The sequence below is a fragment of the Grus americana genome, chromosome 20 (genome assembly GCF_028858705.1).
Source record: "Grus americana isolate bGruAme1 chromosome 20, bGruAme1.mat, whole genome shotgun sequence".
NCBI classification, from domain to species: domain Eukaryota; kingdom Metazoa; phylum Chordata; class Aves; order Gruiformes; family Gruidae; genus Grus; species Grus americana.
This window is the reverse complement of record NC_072871.1, coordinates 6085062-6108824: the sequence shown is the minus strand read 5'-3', so window position 1 is coordinate 6108824 and position 23763 is coordinate 6085062. Positions and strand designations below refer to the sequence as shown.

The 23763-nt window shown below is 47.3% G+C and overlaps 1 protein-coding gene across 1 annotated transcript; it reads left to right on the top strand.

Moving 5' to 3' along the window:
* The first annotated feature begins 782 nt into the window (after window positions 1-782).
* ZER1 (zyg-11 related cell cycle regulator) lies at window positions 783-22000 on the top strand. Its single transcript, XM_054848714.1, has 16 exons — window positions 783-949; window positions 5719-5982; window positions 6847-6997; window positions 7294-7730; window positions 9277-9453; window positions 10578-10692; window positions 11199-11345; window positions 11623-11796; window positions 12434-12649; window positions 13343-13384; window positions 13731-13850; window positions 14312-14427; window positions 14543-14731; window positions 15695-15792; window positions 16192-16294; window positions 17080-22000. Exons 2-16 carry the CDS (start codon window positions 5825-5827, stop codon window positions 17135-17137), a joined length of 2301 nt encoding a protein of 766 aa, XP_054704689.1. The 5' UTR covers window positions 783-949; window positions 5719-5824; the 3' UTR covers window positions 17138-22000.
* The last annotated feature ends 1763 nt before the right edge of the window (window positions 22001-23763 follow it).

Below are 23763 nucleotides of genomic sequence, written 5' to 3'. Positions count from 1 at the left end.
GCGGTGGTTCTGCTGCGGGTTGTGCCCGTCACAAGCACCACACTCTCACCCTGGTGCGACAGGGCTGGGGCCCCCTCCCCAAGCACTGAGCGCCAGCAGCGCTCACAGCCGTCTGCGGTGCCCGCCTCAGAAAAGACCCCGCGGGCAGGAGCCAGGCCCCTCGCCGGGGCTTCCCCAGTCGCCTGGTGCTGGGCAGGCCCCGCCAGCACTCACAGCACTGAAGGAACCCCAGAGGTGGTCGCACTCTCCCAGGAAAGGTCTGGTGCCTACGGCCCGTGCAAATGGCAGCTGTGAGCGAGGGCTGCGGGAATGGCGGCCGTCGGTGCGGGGTGTGCAGGTGCGGGGCGTGCAGGTGCGGGGCCTGGGTTTTGCGCTCGCGGAACTTCTGGGCGGTGGCCGCTGTCCTTGGAGAGGGAGACGCGGGGCTGTGGTGCCCGGGGGGTGGCGGGGCCCGGCCCGGCTGGGCGGCACAAGGAGCCCCGGGGAGGCCCCGCGCCGAACGAGCCCTTGCGCGGTGGTGGCCTCGCACTCTGACCCGCGATGTGACGTCACAGCCGTGACGTCACCGCCGCCGCACCTCGTGACGTCACGTCACTGCAGCGGGAGGCGGTGAGGTCACGGTGTGTGAGGGAGGGCCGGGGTCCGCAGGGTCCCGACGCGCTGCCTTCCGGCTCCGGCGGGTGCCCCGGAGGGGGGGGACCGGCGGGCACGGCCCGAGCGTTCCGGGCTGGACGGTGTTTCCGGGGGGGGGGGAAACCGGCGGCGCTTCCGGTGCGGGCGGCCCGGCTGGCGGAAGTGACGGCGGGGTTTGTTGACAGCGGAGGCCGCGGCGGGGGGAGCGGGCCCGAGGAGGACGCGGACCCCCTGCCCGCTCCGGGGAGCGGCGCCGGGACGAGTCGGGACTCCCGCCGCCCCCCATCCTCCGCGCCGGGCGGGGGCCTGGCGCCAGGTGAGTGCCGGCGTCCCCCTCCTCAATCCGACCCGCGGGGCTCTCCCTGCCCGGGGGCAGCGGGCCTGCCCGCCGGAGGGGTGGGGAGGCAGCGCCGCCCCACGCGGAACCGCCGCCCCCCGGCAGCGCCGCCCGGTGCCCCCCGGTGAAGCCCCCATCCCCGAGACTACCGGGAGCAGCCGGGCCCCGTCGGGCAGGGCCCAGAGCTGCGGCAGCCCGTCTGGGAGGAGCCCCGGCGCTGCCGGGCGAGGTGACCTCTGAGTGCCTCGGGAACGGAAAGTCGCCCCACGGAGCGGGGCCGGCGCCCCGTGTCGGGGGGAGCGAGGGAGGGTTTGGGTTTGTGACCGGACCTGCCTGCGGGCTGATGAAGTGGCTTGCAAGGCTGTGAGAGACCATCGCGGTCTGGCGGATCCCCAGTGCCTGGGGACCAGTAACCCAGGGGCTCCCGGGATGTCCTCTTGGGCCGGTGACCTTTTGGAAATAAAATCCATGATGTAATTCAGTGAGCTGAAGGTGCATCTTAACTGCAGGCAGGTACAAAGATCAACATGTTTCCTGGCTAGCATGAGTCGTCTCATTTATGATATCAGTCTCAGCAGGCTGACAAGTTTGGAAATTGCAGGTTTTGCTGGGCCACAGAATAGTTCAGTCTTCTCCTACTTCAGTTGCCTCGTGTAACGCAGGGACAGTATTTTCCTGCGCAAGGCGTGATGACCCATCAATTAATAAAACAGTGATTTGCAGCTGCAAGATGCCAGCTAAAATGACAATGCAGTTTTCCTTTAAATGTAACCTGTGCCAAGCTCTGCATTTACATTAAATTTGTTATTCTAAAGTCGTCAGAATCAGTTCACATCAGCGCATGTTGTTTGCCCTCTCCTTGGACAAGTCCCTGATGCTGGAAAAATCAGCTTTGCCAATCATTTTTGTAGCAACAGCGTAAACGTTATGCCGTTGGCGTGGAGCCACGGTGAGTCAGGCTTGGCTTTGGGTGGCCGCCTGGAGAGAGAGGCTGGGAGAGAAGATTGGTCTGAAGTCCAAGGTAGAGAATATTGGCACAGGCGGCCCCAGGAGTGGCAAGAGCGGTCCCAAGCCTCACATGCCAGTGCGGTTTGAAATGCCATAACAATACAGATGTAGCCTCCAAATAAGCAATCTTTGCCAAAGGGGGCTGGTGGAATCCGGAAGGCCGGTGATGGGGGAGAGTGAAGCTGCACGGACTGCAGCTTCCTTTGGGTCCGTGGATGGCAGGAGGGTGCTGTTACTCCACAGAGAGGGCTGCTTCGGGGGGTTGTTGGGTGTACAGGCTTTTCTGTGCCTGCTCCTTTGTCTCCAGGGGACTCGATTCCTTTGTGCATTAAGATGGAGGCAAATCTATTAGAGAAATAAACTGGAAAAAAATATTGGCAGCTGCAGTTCTATTCACTTTTTGATTCCTGTACTTGAATTTTCAACATCTTTCACATTTCTGTCTTTGACCCCCAGCTTAGTGCCCATCATTGGAAAGCACTGGTGGCAGCCTGCTAGGCAGGCAACTCGCTGATCTATTGCTTGTGGAAAGCTGCCTGAGGATAATGATTAGGCAAACATTAACGATTTGTCACTATCTCTAGTTCATTTATTTTTATCAACACGCTGAGCTTATAACTAGAGACAATATTGATCAGTGCAGCTATTGACACTCTGACTTCCGTCTCCTCGTGTCATGTCTTGAGTCTGAGGAAGGAGAGACTAGCTTGTATCGTGTCCTGGCCCAAAGGTCACAGCAGCAGCTCTGGGTGCTACTCAGATATCCCTAATAAATCACGAGGATGAATGCTTTGGTTTTATTTTCCCAGGATGGTTTAACCACTTTCCTCTCTATTAACCTCCTGTATGGGATTTTGTTGGTGGATCACGGGGAGGTCAGAAGTTAACAGGCAGCTGATTTCTCCAGGGCTAGGATCATCTGCATTGTGCTAGTCTCAGCAGAGAGGGACTAGGGGATTGTCAGAGCCACAGGAAGGCAGTCCTTGCCCTTTAGTGCTCTAAGCTGCTTGGACAAGTCCCAAGCACTGGCCGTTTCCAGCTGCACGTGATAATAGATTGTCAATGGGAATTTGTTTTTGAGTTCTCTGGCCATCAGTAGTAAACAGTGGAAGAACACTGGCTGCTGGGACCTCCTGTCTGAGGGCACAGGGGAACTGGTAGGGATAGCAGAACATGTGTCCTGACTGGTTCAGATCTTCCTGTTGGTCTTGCCTTTCTGGAAAGATTCTCTCAAGCAAGCTTCAGGCAAAATCTGTGAGAAGGACTTGTTCTGGAGGTGAAGCAGATTTGTCTCCAAAGCAGACACAGTGCCGAGCACAGGAGAACTTCCTCCCACCTGCATTCCCCGAGCTGGGACCTGACAGCCAGTGAGACAATACTCTGCGCTCAGTGGCCCATTTCATCCTTAACTTCTCTCCTCATTTAATGACAAATCTTTTTCAAAATTGAAGACCCACCATCTTACTAATTTTCATTATTTGCACTACGTGTACCTCAAAGGTCTCTGAGCTGTCGTGGCACCCTTGAGGAGTCATAGTTTTGTGTTATTATGACCCCAGCTGAGGACTCATTGACCCAGAAGAGCAGGTTACATCCTTTAAACTATCTCTAATCGGGATGTTAAATACAATTTTTGTGATTGCTGAGGTTTTGGGTTTGTTTTTTTCCTCAGTGTCTGCTTTTGCTTGACGACATTTTGCCTCTTGAGCCAAAATCAGCAGAGATCCTGCCTAGATCCCCATTGGAAAGGCTGTTGAAAGTTGTAGGTCAGAACATAGTGAGTCAGAAGGAGTTTGGGACTGGAACGTGCCAGTTGTCTGCAGATACAGTTCCCAAAGATGCTTATAGGAAGGAGAAACTATCAATCAAACTCAAGTAAAGCCAAAAGACAAGTCCAGTTTATCACCCGTGCCTGCTTCGGCCTGTAAGGTTTTGTTCACTTACACTAGAACGAGATTTGGCCCAGGAGGAGGCCTGGGGTGAGTGTACCACAGGAGAGATCCAGCATGGCTGTTCCTCCGTTGTCGAGTGAGAAGCAGTTCTGCTGATCCCCGCTTGCTTTTTGAGAGGCTCCTTTCTGTCTTGGGTTAATTCCTTGGCCAACTCTTTGTCATTGGTGCTGAAGCACACCCTCAGAAAAAGAATTAATGAAACACAGAAGGAAGGAAGAAAGGAGCTTTGATTTCCAACTTGTGCTGCCTTCACGTTTGCATGGAAATCCACTCTGCAGCACAGGGAAGGATCAGAAGGCCAGGAGACCAGACTGCCGGGCAGGCTCAGTCACAGCCTGCTCCTGTCACCCAGAGATCATTCAGTGCCTGAATTTGAAGGGTTACCTCATCCACAGCCTTAACTGATCCTTCGTATGGGTGTCATCACCCAGGCAGTGGCTGAACAGAGCGTCTGAAAGAAGGAGGGAAGGTGCCTGATCCACCCCGGGTGCCTTTGGGGATAGCAGTTAAGGTGAGGAAATGGAGTTAAACTCTTCCATCTTGTACTGATACTGTAGGAACGAAGGAAAGAGAGAGCACCAGAGGCTTTAGAGATGCAGAGAGCTGGAGACACAGACAAGCGTCCTGATGTTTGCAACTGCAGGATAAAGATCAGAAACAGAATATAGTGAAGAACATTTTGCAACAACTTCCCCAGCAATGGCTACTCAGCTGTGACGCAGAGGAGAGTAACTGACTCCACAGCACCAGTGGTCTCACTGTCAGCAGGGACATACTTATTGATAGGAGACCAGGTTTACATCAGAAATAAACATTTCAACACAATTTTTGTGTGCCCATGGAAATATATAGAAGGGTTTACATTAGGATTGCTTAGAATGTGATTTGACCCTTTGAAAGTGAAATGGCATTGTTGGTTTTCAGTCACTTCTGCTAAGCACCTCCAAGGCTCCAGCAAGCCCTCAATACTAGAGCCATGAGATTTTTCAAATAAGAAGATAGTCAGGAATAGCTTCCCCTAATTATCTGCCTCACCCATCCTTCTTTATCCTGTACTAAAAAATAAAGAAGGGCAAAAGTGTCTTGCCTTTTTCCGGGTCAGTCACTCATTCTTTTTTGTGACAGATTTGAAATGGTTTGGGTGAGCAAGTCCCAGGGAGTTACAGGTGTCCAGCATGCGCATAAACCTTGCTTTACAGCGCACTCAGAGGGAAGCCAAACCAGTCTATGTGTTTCCCTCTGGCTTCTGATCCACTTCACGGTCTAGTTCAAGGACTTGCATGAAGCTTCTGGCTTGGCGCTACAGAAAAACATTTAGCTTGAACATGAAATTTCACTTCAAATGGTAGCAAACAAAATTACAGGCACGAGGTACCGGGCCACCAGATCCCACTGGGGCTATACAAAGGATCGTCCTGACAGTAAATTTTCTGGTGGTTTATCCAGCCCACTCTGAAGGAAACCAAGCAACGTGGTTTCTGCCACTTCCCTTTCAGAGGGCCTTTGTTAGCCAGATAACCCCTGCAATGAGGAAACATTTTCTTGCTGTGTAGCATCATTTCCAAACATGTTTCATGTTAACTCATTCCCACGGTGTCCCCTGGGGGTGGGGATACCAAGAAATTCAGGGCATACTGCCAGCGAGGCCAAAATGCTGCAGGTTCTTTTGAGGTCAGCAAGTGATGGGCTGTAAATACAACCATCAACATCCTACTGGTGCAACAGCTTTGCAGGACACTTGCCGATGTGCCTTTCTCAATGCATCTTTTTTTTCCCCTCTGCTTGTAGCTGTCCAGATGTCCCTGTAAATTCATCCTGGAACTTCATTTGAGGAAAGGATCTACTGAATCAAAAGCTTTCTTCTGCTCTTCCCTTTCCCGTGACTTCCCTCAAGATGGCATCCGATAGCCCCGAGTCACTAATGACCTTGTGCACAGATTACTGCCTTCGTAACTTGGAGGGGACTCTCTGCTACCTACTGGACAATGAAACTCTCCGGCTCCATCCTGACATCTTCTTGCCAAGCGAGATTTGTGACAAACTCGTCAATGAGTACGTTTCAGGCCTGTGGAGAGGCTGTTGTCTGGTTTGGGAAGGAGTCAGGGGTGCAGGGAAGGGAGAGTATAATTGTCTAAAGAGACTGATGGGAAAGGTGAAAAAAAAAAATGGGGAAGAATTCATAGGGCTGATGTTTTTTTTCCAATTGATCCTCATATTGTAAATAAGGATTTGCATTAACTTCAGAAGGAAGTGTCCCCAGGGGTTATTGTGCTGCTGTATATCATTCTAGTTTCTGTGGAAATCACCATTTCCACATAGATAACCCCAGAGTGAAACAGTCACTGCTTCTTCCAAGAGCATCAGTAAGCAACAAAGGACCCTTCCGATTTCCTACCACTGAAGCATTACAACTCTCTCAAAGCAGAGAAGTAAGACTGCAAAGTGCTAACAGATGTTAAATTTTAAGGCTGCTGCTCCCATAGCTTTACAAAGCAGCTCGTTTCCAGAGATTTATAATTTGGCTATCACAGTCTCTCTTGGCTGAACTCCTGCCCACAAAGTCTGGCAGAGAACTTTGGCCAGCTAATTTTCTGAAAATGAAAAATAAATGACTAGCTTTAAATAGCTGGGGGGGGTGTGTGTGTGTGATATCCTGGAGTCTGCGCTTGCCAGAATCCAGTTTGCTCACACACACGCTTGACCTTGCACAAATCTTTGCCTGAGATTTTCCTAAGGATTGTTAGTTCTGTGCAAGAAGAGATAATAGGCCATTACCCCAAAGGCTGTTCTGGATGACCAGGAGGGAGTCTGTGTGTGCTTACTCGCTCAGTCACATTTTCCTATAACCAGCAAAGGTGCTAGAGCTGTAGCTGAACCTTTGTGTCGTGCTGTGCTAACGCCATTGCCTCAATACAGGTATGTGGAGTTGGTGAAGACAGACAGCATCTTCGAACCCCATGAAAGCTTCTTCACCCTGTTCTCAGATCCCCGGAGCACCAGGCTAGCTCGGATCCACTTGCGGGAACAGATTGTGCAGGACCAGGACCTGGAAGCCATCAGGAAGCAGGTGGTATTGCACTGATAGCCTCCAGCTGCCACTTCACTTGGCAGCATTGCTACACAGGCACCAGCTAGAATCCCAGGCACCCAGAGATTCCCAAGACTCCACCCTTCGCCATTTTCTTTGGGAGAACCGCAGCGTCTCCCTTCTCAGCTCCCAGAGCTACTGTAGGGAACAGGATGGGGACACCAGCCAAGTTCAGCGATCTGTGATCTCAGGCTCTCCCAGTGGGAGGTGGTGTAGGAAACAGGGTGGGCACTCTACCTGTGAAATATTTCTAACTTTGATTTCCCATCTTCCAGGATCTTGTTGAGCTCTACCTGACTAACTGTGAGAAGCTGACAGCCAAGAGTCTGCAAACCTTGGTGAGCTTCAGCCACACACTTATCTCCCTTAGCCTCTTTGGCTGCTGTAATATCTTCTATGAGGAGGAGAACCCCGGAGGCTGTGAAGATGACTGTTTGGTGAACCCCACTCGCCAGGTCTTGGTCAAGGACTTTACTTTTGAAGGCTTTAGCCGTTTACGCTTCCTGAACCTGGGCCGCTTGATCGAAGGGGTAAATGTGGAGACGTTGCTTCGGCCTTTGGCCTCCCTTGCAGCTCTTGATCTCTCTGGGATCCAGCTGAACGATGTGGGATTTCTGACCCAGTGGAAGGACAGTCTGGTTTCCTTAGTGCTTTACAACATGGACCTTTCAGAGGAGCACATCCAAGTGATCGCACAGCTTCGCAAGCTCAGGTCAGCAGATCTGTTCTTCCTTGTTTATCCTTTTCCCACCCATAGAGAAAGGTCTTTTAGGAATGGTCTACTTGCCTGCTAACGGAGAGCCACCCACTGCTGGTTTCAGGTTATAAACCTGCCCATGAACAGGCTCACTCATTGACTCACTCTATGTCTGACATGTCTACAGCCAGCCTGCGTTTTGCTTGCGAAAGGGCACCACTTAGCAGAAACTTCATCCTGGAAAAACAAAAAAACCTCAACACACCACAACCACACACACACAAAACCAACCAACCAAACCAAAACCAACCACCCCCCCCCCCAGCAAACCAAAAGAGAACAGCTGAATGCCTGAGAGATGGCAAAAAAATTACTGTAGTTGTGTACATATACTAATATAGCAATAACCACGCTGTGAAACTCAGTCCTCCAAACCACTTGTCAAACAGGAATGTCCAAAGTTTAAGCCTGGCTCTGAAATAAAACTAGGAAAAACTCTGAGCTCAGACTGCCTACTCGCTGTGCTCTGTGGAAGCGCACTGTGCATGGATGGTGCAAGGGAAAAAGCAGTGTAAATAAATAGGCGCTCCTGACCTAGCCGTCTAGACAGTGAAATGACTTCCCAAAAGAGAGTTGAGACAATTGCTATTCAAACTGCACAGTGGCATCAGAAAAGGGATCCAGGACTTTCCAAGCCAAAGAGAAGGGCCTTACTAGTCGGGTGAAGGATAGTTTGCAACGGCTTTCATATGGTCTCTTGCTGGCTGCAGACACTAGGGGGTACCATGTTAACATATGGCCTAGGAGTCTCAGGGAACACCTTGGATAAAATTTTCTAAATCCAAGTACTTTAACTCCCAGTGATTTGCAATGAAACTTGGTCTACAACAGGTAGAAAACACTTTTGTGAGTGAGATGATGGCTCCTGTCTTTATTTAGAAAAGTTTCTCCCAAGGGTCTTAGCTACTGCTTGGCAGGCATGAGCAGCCCCTGTCCTGTAAGGGACCCCACCTGCACATGATGGCTGCTCAGTTTGTCCGACCACTCCCTTAGCATCAGGTTTGCCCAAAGCATTTAAATACCTGAAGATAAATGAAATCAGGGCAGCATAATAGCCGGGGGTGGAAAAAATAGAAGATTGGGGAAGCAGACAAAAACTTGTGTAACTTAATTTGTGGGATGAGGCAATGTATGTTTCTGGGGATGCAAAGATCCTCTAGTGCATCTTAATCACCAGTCAGAAATGTTCAGGTGGCTGCTGCGAGGAAGCTTGAGGAAAGCCAGTTTCTGAGCCCAGAGCAATTTCCTTTGTCACATGTGGCCAAATGATTCATTGTGCTCCATTCTAAGTAGACCTCTACCAGATATCTCAGTGCTTCAGTGAGACACAGGGCCAGATCCTGCTGCCAGATCCTACAGAACCACATTCCTGTATCTTGTGAAGGAAATAATAATAATAAATAAATAATAATCACACTTGGCTTGTCATCTTCCTCTGGTAAAGAGGCAGAGGCCCCAGCTAACGCTTTCCAGGCTCTGAGCTCCTCTCTGTCATTTGCAGGCACTTGGATATCTCCAGAGATCATCTGTCCAGTTATTACAAATTCAAGCTGACCCGGCGGGTTCTAAACCTGTTTGTGGAAAACTTGGTAAACCTCACTTCGCTCGATATCTCAGGGCACACCATGCTGGAGAACTGCACTATCCCAAGCATGGAGGAGAAGATGGGCCAGACAAGGTAAGGAAATAGCAGTTACTGAGGTCTGCTTGGATGGATAGACCAGTCAGAGATGAATTAAAAACAGTTCCCTCCTCTAAGTTTCCAAATTCCATAGGTCTAATTAATACTAAAAAAAGCAGAATAAAATTGATGCTAGTTTCTCCTGATGCTAAAGACTGGTATAGGAATCAGCTGTGATTCCTGTGACGCATGTAAGGGCTTTTAAGAGTAATAAAGAATTCATTCTATCTGCCTCCCGTACATATCTGAAGAAGTATTTCAGTTGTTCTCTTCCACATACATTCTTCCAGGGATCTCTTGCAGTGGTTTGTATTTTTTTCTGAAAGGACTCCAGAGCCCTTTACACATTTTCTACACAAAACATTCTTACCCTCATTGAAATCTAGGCTCTTCTGAGACAGAACATTTCTACACCGAGTCAATACATCAATGTTCATAGAAGGTTTGAGTGTTGAGAATCTAGAGGCAGATTTTCGGGTTTGACCTGGATACTGGGCAGACAACCTTTGAAAATCCTGGTGCACCTCAGTAGGGGCATACCTAGAGGTCTGGTTTTCCAGCTCAGCCAAGAACTCTGCCCTTCTTTCCCCCAAGCACTTACTGAACAAAAGCAAACAAGTGGGACAGTACTGGCTACTTTCCACCTGAGCTAGTGAAAAAATACTGGCTCTTGGTCAATAAGGAACATGGCAGCAAAACTAGCATTCTTGCGCGATCACAGAGGCAGACTAGCGTGTCTATCAGATGACATGCAGTCCAGTTTGCAAATAGTTTGGATCACTGAAATCCACAGCCCTTTCCTAAGAGAAAACATTCACTCCAGCTAGTGAATTTCCAGGACAAGTTCTACCTGGGAAAGCTGCATTCTGTCTGCATGAATTCTTCCTGCTGTTTCTGTTGAACACATTTAGCCCTTCACTCAGGATCACCTGGGATGAATGTCTAGTGTTACATTTGGGAGAAGCTAGCTGGTGTACAACTCAAGTGTAGCTATTTAGTTATGGAGCAGTACATTCAGAGCGAATGGAGAACAGATAGCTGTCTCTGTGGCCGGAGACACCTGAAGAAACATGGTACCAACATGACTGATCTCTTTTTTCTTTCCCCCCCTCCCCCCCCAGCATTGAGCCAGCCAAGAGCAGCATTGCTCCCTTCCGGGGTCTGAAACGACCGCTCCAGTTCTTAGGCCTTTTTGAAACATCTCTGTGCCGCCTGACACATATCCCAGCCTACAAGGTAATGAGGCTGCAAGAATATTGGCAGTGGGTATTTGATAGAAGCTGAAAGAACAGGGAAATCACTGGCTCCCAGTGGAGTGGAGTTCTTGGGGTCTTGGGTGTAACAACTGAGCTCTGACCTTTCAATAGCTACTTGATAATGCAGGAAAGCTGCCAGAAGGCAAGACCTGTACCCACATGGTTTTTACAAGGGTTAAAAGCATACCTCTTAGAGAAGGGCATGGAAAAATCATCCTGCCTGAAGGACCAGGATGTCTGTGACTATAAGAAAAGTATTTAAGACAAGGGAGTCTTACTTGTGACTAGCATCCTCCTGCCTCAAAGGTGCCATTCCTTGTCCCTCTGGGCTGAGAAGCAACTCAGCCTCTTTGCTCTCATCCTGGGCCTAATCCTATTGGTAGGGCAGAGGGAAGTTGTACCCTTCGACCTTCCAGATCTACCCTCAGACTTTCCTTCTCACGTTGGTTTTCCTTCTCCCTGACTCTTTTTGTTCCTCCGTGCCAGGTGAGTGGAGACAAGAACGAAGAGCAAGTGCTGAATGCTATTGAGGCTTACACTGAGCACCGGCCAGAAATCACTTCCCGGGCCATCAACCTCCTTTTTGACATTGCCCGTATCGAACGCTGCAGCCAGCTGCTGCGAGCCCTTCAGGTAAGCCCTGTGCTAGCATTTACCTCACCCTTAACAAGAGAAATTTTGCAGTCCTAGTCTTTTCTTCACCCTGGGACACCATATCAGGGCATTCTGGAGAAAGTTCCAGTAGTGCTGTGGAACTGGGTACCTTCATTTCATAAGTGTGTTCCTGCCATGCCTGGGCCATGCATTCCTCGCAGGCTTGTAACAGTCTTTGGCCGACACAGCCTTAATAGTCACTCCAAGACTCAACAGCAAGTCAGTGGCGCTGAAGCTTCATGTTGCTTCTCTGCAGCTGGTGATCACAGCCCTCAAGTGCCACAAGGATGACAAAAATATCCAGGTGACAGGCAGCGCGGCGCTGTTCTACCTGACCAACTCCGAGTACCGCATGGAGCAGAGCGTAAAGCTGCGGCGCCAGGTCATCCAGGTGGTGCTGAATGGCATGGAGTCCTACCAGGAAGTCACAGTAAGAGCAGCCCAGCGTTAGTCCTCCTTCCCTCTATTAAGTCTTTAGCCTGGTGTTAGCATCTGGGTCTTCTAAGCCTCCAGGATGTGACCCAAGGCAGATGCCAGAGAAGCTGTTGCCCCAGTCTGCTCCTTGCCTTCACTCAGAGATGGGGATTACACGCAGGGTACTTGTTAGCCACGCAGTATTCTCCAGAACAAAGGGAAGAAAGTGGCGATAGCAAGGCTCTTTTTTATCTGATTATAGTGGTCAAAGGGTGTGTACGACACATAGCCCAGACTGTGGGGTGAAAAGGGTGTGGGTGTTAAGGGTGTTGAGTCAACAGAAAGAAACATTATGCCAAGACACTGTGCTGGAAGCTGGCTGACATTAAACACTACAGTGACTGCTGCATAGAGCTACAGGCAGCGAGAAACCAGCTTGGAAAGTGATGGGCATTGGGTGATTGTGTGGCCACGTGAGACAAGAGCGACAGCGAGAGAGAAGAGGGTACCAATAGAGCACAGCTAAAGCAGAATGCTAGATAGGAGGGTAACAGAAATTTTAGTGGTCATAGTCAAGCAGCAAAGGAACATGAAGTGATGGAGTCCACGCTTTCATAGCCACCTGGCCCAGGGTTTGTTTCCTTTTGACCCAGGTACAGCGAAATTGCTGCCTGACACTGTGTAACTTCAGCATTCCTGAGGAGCTGGAGTTTCAGTACCGCCGAGTCAACGAGCTGCTGCTGAACATCCTCAACCAGAGCCGGCAGGATGAGTCTATCCAGCGCATCGCTGTGCACCTCTGTAATGCTCTGGTCTGCCAGGTGGACAACGATCATAAAGAAGCTGTGGGCAAGATGGGGTTTGTCATGGTTGGTATGGTCCCAAGGCGTCTGCTTACCCTTAACCCAGGCTAGCACCATTCCCTTGCAGCAGTCCACCAAATGCATCCAGCCAGTGATCCAACCTTATAGTATCACAGGAGGAAACCAGTGTCTCGGCAGTGCTAACTTCTCCTGGGACCTAACCCTCCATGTGGTATCTTTTGCTGACTTGCCAGCACTGGAAGTCACGGTCTTGGAGATAGGCTGGCTGTGACAGCAGGGAAGCAGCATGACCTTATACCTTCCCTCTTCACTACACCATATCATTTCCAGAACTGGTACCACTTTTTGACTAGCTCCTTCTGCATCTCCCCGAGTTTGCATCAGTTTCCCAACTCATGTCAACCCACATCCCTCACATTTTCAAAGAGCTGCAGAGGCCACTGCTTTGGTGCAGCTATACCACATTCCAGACTTTGTCATACAAATCAAAACTGACTTGACTGCAAACTCAACAGCTCGGGGACTGTGACATACTTCAGGTCTGTGAATACTTGCAACATCGAACATAACCCAGTCCTCCTGGTTTAGAGGAGCAGATACCAAGTAGGTTCTCTACAAAGGATCAAAACTGCATATGCCTGCAAATTGGCTGTAGCCAGCCCTGCAGTACTACAGCAGTTACTTTTAGCTCTATGATTCCTGAACTGTTTCTCACTCTTCTCCTTCCTCTGCCCACAGACAATGCTAAAGTTGATTCAGAAGAAGTTGGCTGATAAAACGGTGAGTGTTTCCCTCAAAAATGTATACATAAAGTATTTTCTTTTCAGTCTGACTTAGGCACAGAGATCGGTCCAGAGTGCCAGCTCAGCTTCTCTAACAAACACAGGGCATCTCAGCTGATGCTGCAGAATTTCCTGGACCAGGGTGAGGGCAGGGGAATGTGACAGGGAGGCAAAGATATTAAACAGAAAACCCACTTGCTGACAAGTTGAAAGTGAATAACAATGTTTTCTTACCTCTGGAGCCATCTAGGGTGATACTGGAGAGGAAACACAAGTGGTTAGTTTGCGCTGGGCTCCCACATTACCAAAGCTCTGTTTCTGTCCCTGTCTCTTTGGCTCTGTAGTGTGATCAGGTGATGGAGTTCTCCTGGAGTGCCCTCTGGAACATCACTGATGAGACCCCTGATAACTGCGAGATGTTCCTTAACTACAGCGGCATGAAACTGTTCTTGGAGTGCTTGAAAGTAAGTACATCTGGTTTCCTCTAGAGGAATGCTGACATTAGCAGTGGAGATGCAGGTGCCTGGGCAGGATCCCTAGCTATGCTAATCTATAAGCAGTACTTCCTGTGTTGCACAGCCAGAAAAGAAAAAGCTTGCATGTGCTTTTTCTTTCTCACATCCACTCACCCAGCCAGTAGAAGAACAAAGAAACTTACACTCAACACATCTTCCTCTCTTCCATCTTGTATGCAGTCTCCCTTAAGTAGAGCAGCAGTGAATAGTGGGCCCTGACCTCAATTTTCTCATTTCACACGTATCTTGAACACCAGGGATCCCATTTGGCATCTGCTAAAGAACCATTGCTGACTATCCCAAAATACTCAGCCCTTCCAGGCATGCTGTACAATCTCTTCCCAGGGCTCCTTGTTCTCAGCATCACCCTGGCCCTAACTTTTGCATAATCCTGCTCTTTGCTTGCTTAGGAGTTCCCAGAGAAACAGGAACTGCATCGCAACATGCTGGGCCTCCTGGGCAATGTAGCAGAGGTGAAGGAGCTCCGCCCGCAGCTCATGACCTCCCAGTTCATCAGTGTGTTCAGGTGAGAGCTGGGCTGGGGCAGGGTGAATGCTCTGGAGTTCTGCCCCTGAATCACCTGGAAACTTTGAAACATTTGGTGCATCAACACCTCTAAATGATCTCTTCTCTCTTGGCAGCAACCTGCTGGAAAGCAAAGCAGATGGGATTGAGGTATCTTATAATGCCTGTGGTGTGCTCTCCCATATCATGTTTGATGGTCCAGAGGCTTGGGGTATATGTGAGCCCCACCGAGAGGAGGTTGTAAAGAGGATGTGGGCAGCCATCCAGAGCTGGGATATCAACTCCAGGAGAAATATTAATTACAGGTGAGGAATAGAAAAGTTTGGCCCACTCACCCAGGAGCCAGGATTGGCACAGGAGGCAAGAACCAACAGAGAGAAGGGAAGAGGTATAGCCCAGCATGGAGGCTCTGCTTCAGGGAGAAGGAGAAATGTCCTCAGGGACCTATTTAGCAAGGGTTTTACATCTTCCTTGGAAATGTTACACAGGCTGCTGAAATTAGACACCTTGCCTGGCAATTCCTATGGGAGAAGTGTGGGAGCCTAACAGAATTTCCTCTGCGTGTTTCTAGTGAAATTGTGTAGTTAGGAAAGCTGGAATCTGACTGGGACTGCCTAAGCATTTTCCTCTGAGGCTGCTGTCTTTTGCACGTCCTTAAGTCTGTTTGCTTCTGAGAGTCACGTGGATTGCTGTAGTTTTCTCTCTCTGGGGGATATTTAGACACAGTTCCCAGAAATCCCTTCATGGATTAATACAACTGGTAGAATCCTCCAAAGCCTTTCCTGTAAGAGGGTATCAGGTAATCTGTTATTTCCATAGTGCCTGGCAGGGGTCCAGAACAAATGGCATTCCAGTGCCTGTTTGACAGTATAGACAAATTATTTTGTCAGAACAAACGCAGCAACCATTGCACGTGAGCAGCTAGCTTTGGCTGGGTATAATTTTGCTTTGGCCCCTCTACAGAAAGATCAGCGCTGCTGGGTTTCGGCTGTTGTAAGGAAATGACTGATGGAGGATGGAAATCAGTTCTGGGACTCAGTTGCAGCTATTTATCTGGGCAGCACGTTTACGCTATAGTGGTAGGGCCCGTAAGCCTGCTAGGATTGCTGTGTGACACAGACTTAGTCTTTGATGCCAGAGTCTTTGGCATGCCAGTGATTTACTGCTGTGGTATCTATGAGCACAGAGTTTGTATTGCTTTGAGTGGCAAAGGTGCTGAAAGAAGCAGCTCTTGGATTTTTAACAACTTCTGCAATATTTCTGTGCAGGTCATTTGAACCAATCCTTCGACTTCTTCCACAAGGGATCTCCCCAGTCAGCCAGCACTGGGCCACCTGGGCACTGTATAACCTGGTCTCTGTCTACCGTAAGTTCCCTTTTCGAAATCGCATCCACTGCACTGTAGAAGTTGAGGGTGTGGATCTGAGCTTGTCAGCTGAAAAACTTCCCAGTTTAGCTCTGTAGGTAGGGAGAACCGTCTTTGAACAATGCAGGAATGTCCAGGCAGCACAGCCAAACGAGAAACAATGAGACTTAGTGTGTAGGAAATTCCTTCAATGTTTTGATCCTTCTGGCCATGCTCTTACGTTCTCAGCTGTTTTGTGCCTGTTGTTTGCACAGCCAGGGCACCCCTAGCAGGCTGGCTCCATAAAAAAAGAGAAGTTTTGTGGCTTTTCAGGCCCCAGGCTTCTCCTTCCCCTCCTGCGATCCTTTATATCACTCCTGTGAAGGTTCACAAGGACCGGTTTTATTCCTTTCTCTGCAGCTGACAAGTACTGCCCACTGCTGATCAAAGAAGGTGGGATTCCCCTTCTGAAGGACATGATTAAAATGGCCTCAGCACGGCAAGAGACCAAGGAAATGGCCCGGTAAGAAACCAATGCACTCTCATCAAACGTTCAATTTAGCTTTAGTTTAGTTTTTATTCTTCTGCATCAAGTAAGGCTACCAAAGAAAGGATTTTTTCAAAAGGTGGAGGGAGTCCACTTTTGTGAGCTTCCCCAACTTTGTTGTGTGACCTTCCTTTGGAGCCATTCTTTCAGAGTTTTAAAAGCCAGCTGCAGCTTCGAATCATTGACAAATTTCACACTGGCAGGATGAATATAGAAGAGAGGTAGAGATGAGCTGGGAACATGTACCCTGTGGGTGGGCAGCAGGCATTCCCTGGAGCTGAAGGTTGCTAAATGCCAGAGGTGACTGAAGCCTGCAAAGACTCTCCCAGTTAGGCAGATTGCATACAGTGATGGGACATTGCAAGAATGGTAAATGAATAGAATAGGAAAAGCAGGGACAGATGACAGCAGAGTGAGTGACAAACATCCATATGCATGCGTTTCCTGATGTGATTCAAAGTTATCTGATGATTTGGACACAGGGGTGATGAATGAACAGTCACATATGGATCTGGACGTATTCTAACATGACTCAAAATTCCAAGGGGATGAACTGTGAGCTCTAAGCTGCTTTTGTGGAGTATACTTGGTTTTGACACAAATATTGGTTGACGCATATCTCGGAAGAGACTGCCTGCTGCAAATAGTATACCTTTCCCTAAAGATCAAGCTGTTGGACAGTTCTTATGTTACTGTCCCACAACTGACATGCAGTAAGCTTTAAACTAAACCCTCTCTCCTTGTCCTTGCTTTATCCATAGGAAAGTTATAGAGCACTGCAGTAACTTTAAGGAGGAGAACATGGACACTTCCAGATAGAGGCAATCGTCTAACACCTCTTGCCAGCACTGTATCCAGCTTCTCTCTAATTCACTGTACATAGGGAGGACTCTTTCTTACCAACTCGCCTGTTGGAAGGAAACTTTATGTGTGTGTGTGAGACCCTCAGTAGATGAAGGTGAACAGGGGAGGGGGGAGGGACTTTTTGCACAACAAAATGCTTTCCTTAAATTAGTGGACTTTTTTTGTTATGAAGTTTCAGGTTGAAGTTCTGTGTGTATGATTTCTGTATAAAAAGAAAACAAAAAACGACAACTACATTATGTATCTTTTAACCCTTTTATTTTAGACCACACAGAGAGCCTCAAATGATCATGAGCTTGAAGACCTAGTTGTGTGATCGCTAGTGTGACATTTTTATTTCCCCACTTTTTAGAAAATTCCCTTTTGCTGTATTGCATGAGGTCTTGTAACGTCTGCAAGAACACCAGTCCTGAATTGGTATTGGCTGCTCAATGGGGTTACAGGCAGGGATGAGTTATTTATTTGGTTAGAGAGGTTGGGGGACACATACCAGAGCATTAGACCAAAAGGACTGACCTTTTTAGAGATACTGTAAATGGAAGAAATGGGGAAGAAAGATATTTTAAGTCAATTCACTCAATTAAGGATTTTTTTTTATAGAAGACTCACTTTAGTGGAAGCATTGCTTGTGGGTCATTCAGCAGTAAGACATTCCCATTAAAGTCAAGAGGTCTGTTTTGCCCCCTTTGGTGGTACAGTATAATCTGTCAGCCCACCCAGCCTCATCACGTCAGGGATGACCAGTAAAACCAATTACACATCCTTGGCAACACAGAGCTTTTCTCTTTAAGGGGGAGCCTATGCAACAAGGAAAAAGGTTTGTTCACAAAGGGCTACACATCTTCATTCCAGTCCTTCACCGCCTTTTTAGTTGTGTTCTGTTTTATGGGGAAGGGCTACATCTGCCAGCAGGCATATTTCCCCTCTGCACAATAAGCTTTACTGGTCCAGAGCGATTTGTACCATGTGTGCAAGTCCCAGTAATGGACTGGAGCTGTTCTGCTCTTTCTCAGTCTGCATCAGTGCAAACCATGCTCAGTGGCAAAGTTAATCTCCCTTTATGGGAAGCTTGCTGCAGCACAAATGCTGTAGTTAGAGGTGCTAAAGTTGTCTCCTGAGACTGGGGAGTCTCCAGGCACCCTTTGGAGGGCGATCCCAGGAAATAGCACCTCTTGTTCCACCCCAACATCTTCCCCCTCTTCTGGGAAGCAAAAGCCCTATTCTTATCTGATTCCCAGTAGCACTTACCAGTGCAGTCCCGCTTGCACCAGCAGCATTACACCAATTTATATGATGTAGGTGAGAGGAGAGTTCCACTATGGTGGTCTCCATCTGTCAGACTCTAAACCTGTAAAGGCTCAAGAAGCCAAAGGCCAAGGTTTGCCTCACAGCCAGGCACTCAACAACACATCGTGCAGTCTGTGCTTAGAGCCCTCTGCGCTTCCCACAGTTCTTTCAGAATTCACAAATCTTCCCTTAGGACGGATTTAGAAAAGATTTTGTGTCCGGTAGTAGTAAGAGGAGACCATGGCCATGTAAGTCAGGACGTTCAGGCCTCTGAGCACAGTAACCCTCGCTGCTCTCTTCCCTCGTACACATTGCTCAGATTTGACTCGCTGCTATGAGGTTCTTCTAATGCTCAGAGTTAATGTTGTCATTGCTGAGCACGTTATAGACAGATCCTAGATACACAAACTGACACTTTAAATGACAGAACACAGCTGCCCTGGAGAGGTTTACTTTTTCTGCCAATATGGTGTTATTCAATGTCTTTTTTTTTTTCTTTTTAACCATACGTCATTTGTTTTGATATTGTGAAATCTGTACTTTTTTCTTTTAAGTATTTTTCAAACTTATATATATTTTTGTGTCACTTTTGAATTGTTTTCATATGGTTTGCAAAACTTGACAAATTATACTTTTTTGCAGTCGTTTGATTGAAATGTATTTTTCTCTCTCTTATTCCTGTTCCCCAAGAATTTGTGTCCCTCTGAGCTTTGAGACAGGGAAGCTTATTTCAAGGTCTGTTTTCTGTATAACATTTGCTAACCTTCTAGATGCAAAACTAAGAGAGGCTGCAAATACTGCCAACCAGCCCCAGAGCATTAGGGGAGTCAGGCTTTGCTCATTTAATTCTCCATTTAGTGCTGCTGTCCTTTTGAGGTTGTTTCACGTGACAGTGCCACCCGCTAGGCCTTCTTCCTTTCTAATGCCCATGTAGTGAAAGCTCCTGCCACTAAAATCTTGAATCACATGACAAAGAGCAGTCCAGACTGTGACTGTGTTGGCAAGGCGGGAGTGGAGCAGAAGGGGATGCATCACAGATGCAAGAGGTATCAGAAACCCACCTCCTCAGAATGCAGCTGCCACGTTGGGGAGACAGCTATTGCTCAGAATTCCCGTCTCAGCTAGAGCAGACCTCAGCCTCGCATTGTAATTGGAGCCAAACAATCGTGCTTTACGCTGAGATTTGGCAACTACATCAATGTTAACGGACAACCGAGGGCTTGGTTCCATCTGTCTCAAGACCCCAAAGGTTTGGGTTTTTCAAACTAGTGCCCCTATACGTTCAGCTATTACTGAAGTCTCACCTGCTGCAAGCTGGACCATGGTGTCCCAAACAAACAAGATCCAAGCTGCATCAAACCTTTGTTTCACACTGTAGACATAACCTCTGTCCTCACTGCTCACACATCCTCATCAAGCTGTACCTGAGCCTGAACCAGCATAAAAAGATTTCAAAATCCCAGCAACAGAGAGATTAATGGAGTCAGGCCAGCCTGCCAGAAAAGCTTAGCTTTCTGAAATCTGTCACTGATCCCAAGGGGAAGGAGGAACTATATATAACTGGTCTGTTACAGCTAGCTACCATAAGATTTTGAGTCAGGCCACCAGCAAGGTAAATTCCTAAGACGGCATTTTAAAAGAAATAGTACATCTGCTAGAGTAACGTAAGCTTTGGCTACAAGCTTTGATGTCTTCAAGCCAACAGAGTTTGTGAGCTGAAAAATAAGATTTCCCCTTCAGGAAGGAGCAAAAGAGAGAAAGGTATCCTCTGAACACCTCAGCGTAATCCAAGAATTCCTGTAATCAGGAGTTTGAAACTAGTTTGTATCTTGGTTTCCCTAACTGAAACAACAGGAGTTGTCGCACCCTAGGCATAATGCATGTGCCATGACCTGAAAGCGCTTTTTTGGAGGCAAAGAGGAGTTAATGAATTGCTGCCATAGATCCAGCGCTCAGGACAGAACAGGATAGTGGAAGGGAGGGCAAAGTGGCTGGTTTTTTTATGAAGGTCTAATGTAAAAGGGGAAGTTGGATACCCTGAAATGCTTGAGTGTTGAAGAGAAGCCTCTCAGGCCTTCCAGCTTTGCTGGAGCAAAGGAATGAACCAGGAGACTTCAACTCCACACAGAATTATAGAGCCAACGACCAACCCTGCCCAGAAAACAAGAACAGGGTTCTATCTATCAAATGCAAATCCAGCTGGAGAGAGTTCACAGTGTGTAAAAATATGACGGAGAGGCTCCTTGTGCTCTGTAGCTGTTGTCCCATTCAGACTCTTAGTCATGTTTTCACTACTACATTTCCTTTAACGTACAAAAGCTTGGCAAGCAGAGCATGAACACAACTCAGTAGTTCTCTGCAGAGACTGTGCCAACAAAGGAACCCTTCACCTTGCCTGTGTGTAGTTTCTTTCCTGGCTGGAGGATGCCTCGTCGTCCAGTGGCCCAGGTCAATGACACAGCAGTCGTCAGTACGCAGGGTGTCAGTGTCTGCCATTTCTCTGGAATGGATAAGAGAACAAGTTGGTGGGTAACTTTACACAAGTGCTTCCATTTTACAAGATCTGTGGGAGGAATTGCTTATATAGATTGGCATCTAGTTGTATAATGCTTAACACCCAGCAGCACCAGACTTGCTCATCTAGACCAAATCCACGAAGGTTTAGTGCTGACATTTGTGGCAATTAGTAACATTGCAGATAATTCATCTGCCCTGTTTGCATTGTGGCTGTTATTACCCTGCACCTCCCTACTGGCTGAAATGATATCTGTTCAGCACTGAATCCTACCCAGCCTGTCACCTTGGTTGGGCTTCTGCTGCAGTCACTGGTCTTTGCAAAAGTTGAGCGGGAAGAAAAGTCTTGGAGCTGTGAGCCTATTCCCCTCTCACTGCTTGAAGATGACAATTAATTACCAGTAGGACAAGAGCTATAGGGGCACTGCATTCAGGCACTATGCCACAGAAAAGATGTTTTCCTGAGATTGTTTAGGGAGGAGCCTGCCACAGCTCAGGCATGAGAGGGTAGCTTGTGCTGGAAAAAGAGAATTAAAAGTAGGGAAACAGCCGGTCTCCACGACAACCATCTGTATAAGCACAGAGGGTAATGGTCATCAGGAATGGATGAAAAGCAACATGGGGGCTGGATGAGAAGACAGCACTTAAAAAAAGGAATGTGGGAGATTTCCTGCTGAGCTGAAACTGCTTTAGCAGACTATATTTTGATTTCATATAATTGTCACTGACTCTCTCTGTAATTCTTTTCTTGTTTAAAAAAAAGTTTTTAAGCTAACCAAATATGTATTTCCTTGTTTTGCTTAAAGAAAATAACCTCAGTTACAATGAGCAAGCGTCTGCTTTTACTCTGTTGACCTGCCTAATGTTGAGAGGCCTGGTTCAAATGTTTGTACATGGTGAAACCAAGCAAAAAAATAATAATGCACAACTGTTGCTTCCTTACAATTCTGAATGAATTAACTTTTCTGTTGTATCCATTGGATACCCGCTGTGTATTAAACCTAGTGCTTAACAATGTCTTCTTCCTTTGGTCTATGAATGTGGTTTATTTAGGTACATTTCTGGTCCATTTACTGTCATATATTTCATTAAAAATGAAAGGAACTGCCATGTGTTGATGATGCAGTTCAGTGGCTTTTCCTTTCATCACTCTAAGGGATACAATACTGTTTGTCAATAGAAAAGAGGCACGGAGGAAGAGAGTATTGTTATGAAATTATGTGAGAGAAGGAAAAAAAAATTCGGAACAATATTTGACTGTACAGCTTGCCTCTGAACTCTGTAACGGATCTGTGGCTTGCATTCCACAGCCCAAGCTTTCTAAGTGGGCAGAAGCTGAGTACTTAAGACTCTAGCTTAAAACAGTCAAATCTACTTTAAGGCCAGTGTGACTTTCTTAAGACCCTGGTCCTGCAAGGGTGCAACTGCTAGTTAATTCAACAGTCATTGTAAATTCTATAAAGAATCAAGCTCCAGGTGGCTGAAGTAGGAGGAGGAATTGTGTGAAACCGAACTGCCTCTAGGAAGCTGAAAACATACCATGTTGTAAGAGTGCAGAGAGATACCTTCAGCTTCCAGCAGCATGAAATTCCTAGCTGGAATGCTGGAACAATCTAGATTCTCTATTCAGAAACTTACTAGTAGAGGTTTTCTGGAACTAAGCCTAATTTCAACCAGTTATTTAGGTTGAAACCCTTGAGACAGAGATAAGCTCAGATCTCTGCAAGACAGGTTTCAAAGCAGTAAAAGATAAAAAGCGTAACATGCACCAAATGACTGTAATCACAAAGACAGCGAGAATACATTCCTTAGGACAGATTATTCTAGAATATCAAAATGTTTCCACTTTCAAGTGGGTAATATTGTTACTACTCAAATTGCCTTCATTAAGCTTTAAAATTTATACCCCTCTGCGAAGAACAGAAAGACACTACTCACCTTTTTTTTTTTTTTCTGTTTGTCGACAAAGCCTGATGTTACTGTTCTGAACTTCTTACTATTCTGAAAGCTTTCCTTTGCAACTCAAGGAACAGAAAGATTTTCAGGCTATTTAAAGCTGGCAAAGGGTAGCAGGGCCATCTTACATACAAACTCTGAATGTGAGGTTTGACAAACACTGATGCAGTCTATGGGGTGTCTGTCTGAGGGAGAGTTTCTGTACGTTTTGTATATACCTAGAATAAAAAGAAAGCAAAAGGATTTGAATGATTGTTGGAAATTTAGACTACAATTTTTATTAACATTTCAACACAGCTGTCTCAGGTAAACCATTTAAGTGATCTGTGCAGCCAGGTGCTTTTCTGGGATCAGCAGATGGCCACTGACTCACTTAGAAGGGACTAAATCAAGAACACCCCATTTGTGGTCAAACAATACCAAAGAATCAGCTACTTTTCAGGTGCTGGAGGATCAGTTTGCAAGGAATGTGATTTTTCTTTCTAAATTTTTACTGGGAAAGAAGGTAACAAAAGCAGCGAGATACACCTATGTTAAAACTGAAAGGAATTTAAAGAGAAAACACTAATTTCAGAACTTTTACAGGCCTGTGGTGAGATTCATCTCCTCTAAATAGGCACTCAAAGTGTAAATGTGTACATCTAAGCTAGTCTTCTTGGCTTTTTTTTATTGTTAGCAAAAGATAAAGACACATGTAGGGTGCAATTCATCTACTTTTAGATGTCTGCTTTCAGACAAGGACCATTCTCTAGACATGCCTGCTTCCCTCCACCGCTGTCAGGGACCCCAACAACCTCGCTCAGATACGAAGGTTGCCACTGCAG